General features: G+C 36.8%; 1 protein-coding gene across 1 annotated transcript; it reads left to right on the top strand.

Moving 5' to 3' along the window:
• The first annotated feature begins 379 nt into the window (after positions 1-379).
• Positions 380-1,239, top strand: LOC105125662 (RmlC-like cupins superfamily protein). Its single transcript, XM_011026215.1, has 2 exons — positions 380-716; positions 857-1,239. The coding sequence occupies exons 1-2, from the start codon at positions 634-636 to the stop codon at positions 1,104-1,106; spliced, it is 333 nt and encodes a 110-aa protein (XP_011024517.1). The 5' UTR covers positions 380-633; the 3' UTR covers positions 1,107-1,239.
• The last annotated feature ends 517 nt before the right edge of the window (positions 1,240-1,756 follow it).

Raw genomic sequence — 1,756 nt, forward strand, 5'->3', positions numbered from 1 at the left:
TGTTTTTTATTATTTTATTGTGCTGATATTAAAATTTAAAAAATATTATTTTGATAATTTTTTAAAAATGCTTTGAAAAATAAACTATACCACCCTTCCAAAAATGCTATTAATCAGCCTAGTTTCACCCACTATAACAATATTATTCAAAAACCTATCGTTGAATATGTAGTAATTCAAACCTGTAAGAATATACTTCACTTGATCCACCTTGCCTGGTTCTAGTGATGAAATAATAGTTACAAGCTCATGGGATAAAATCCTTAGGTCATTATCCATCAAGAATTACTATGATCGATAGAGTATCTGCTAGGCGTGGTCGGTTTAACCTCATACATTGTTGATCGTGACATGGCGTGATGTGATAAGTCAATGGTTAATAATGAGGAGGCACTGACTCCTGCCAACACCAAGCCTATTCATGTCAAGGAATCTATCTTATCCTCCTCTGCTTCAATGTTAAAAAAGAGATATTCCTGCGTTCGTTCTCTATCTACTCTCGAAGAATATATATGCACGCAGAGAGAAAGAGAGGGGGGGAGGGAGGGAGAGTAACTAGACAGGAGAGCAGAAAACTAGTTCGATCTTGTGTTTTTCCAACTCCTTTTACCCTTCTTTCAGCTTACTACTTTAATGGCTGAAAACCTGAGAATCATCGTTGAGACAAACCCCTCACAGTCACGACTCAATGAACTTAACTTCAAGTGCTGGCCCAAGTGAGTCTCTCTTAATCTCCCCTACATGTATATATAGATATGTAGTAGCTAGCTAATCATGAAAGTAATGATCTCTTTTCATATATGGCTGTGGTAGTTAATCCAGAGTTATGGTTCTTCGTTTTGTTGCCATGAAATAGATGGGGCTGCTCTCCAGGGAGGTACCAGCTAAAGTTTGATGCAGAAGAGACGTGCTATTTGGTGAAAGGCAAGGTGAAAGTGTACCCAAAAGGGTCTTCGGAGTTTGTGGAGTTTGGTGCAGGGGATCTTGTGACCATACCCAGAGGACTCAGTTGCACCTGGGATGTGTCTGTTGCTGTTGATAAATACTATAAATTCGAGTCATCTTCATCCCCGCCACCTTCTTCGTCTTCATCGCAGTCCAGCTAGCAGTGTCCCAAATGTTATCTCTTCTTCCTCTGCATGATCAATCAATTTATTCTTTTGAATTTGATTATGGTCAGCTTCTATTATTGAGATTCTTCTCTCTCCTTCCGCTTCTTTCTATATATTTGTTTTCTTTGCTGGGTGGTGTGCAAGGCGGTGGTGGTGGTGGTGGTCTCTTGGTCAAAGAACGGGAAAACGATTAGTAAATTAATGCATGCGCTATATTCAAACTAATCTTCTTTTTCGAGTCTTTAAATAAGCTTTTAATGTCCCCGTTGACTGGTCAAATCTAAGATATTTTTTTTATTGTTTCAGTATTTCACGGTGAGAGGGATGAGTGGCACTTGTCTGTAGGGAATGATTTGGACACTAATCTTTGTTTTTATCAATGGGAATGCTCTTATTGCTGTAAAGACGAAGATGCCCACTTCTGACTGCCTTTCACAAAAACAGAAAAAACGTTTTAGGATAGGAAAAGCTGCTGGGTCAAAAATCAAATAAGTTGTTGATGGCTTTTATGACTCCTAAGAGCCATTAACTACTTATTTCATTTTATTGGTTTTGTTATGTTTGATTTTTTAAGTTTTTTTATTAGAAAATATACTAGATTAATAATATATATATATATATATATATATTTAAGTGTTTAAATT

Source organism: Populus euphratica, unplaced genomic scaffold (assembly GCF_000495115.2).
Source record: "Populus euphratica unplaced genomic scaffold, PopEup_1.0 scaffold58.1, whole genome shotgun sequence".
In the NCBI taxonomy this organism is placed as follows: domain Eukaryota; kingdom Viridiplantae; phylum Streptophyta; class Magnoliopsida; order Malpighiales; family Salicaceae; genus Populus; species Populus euphratica.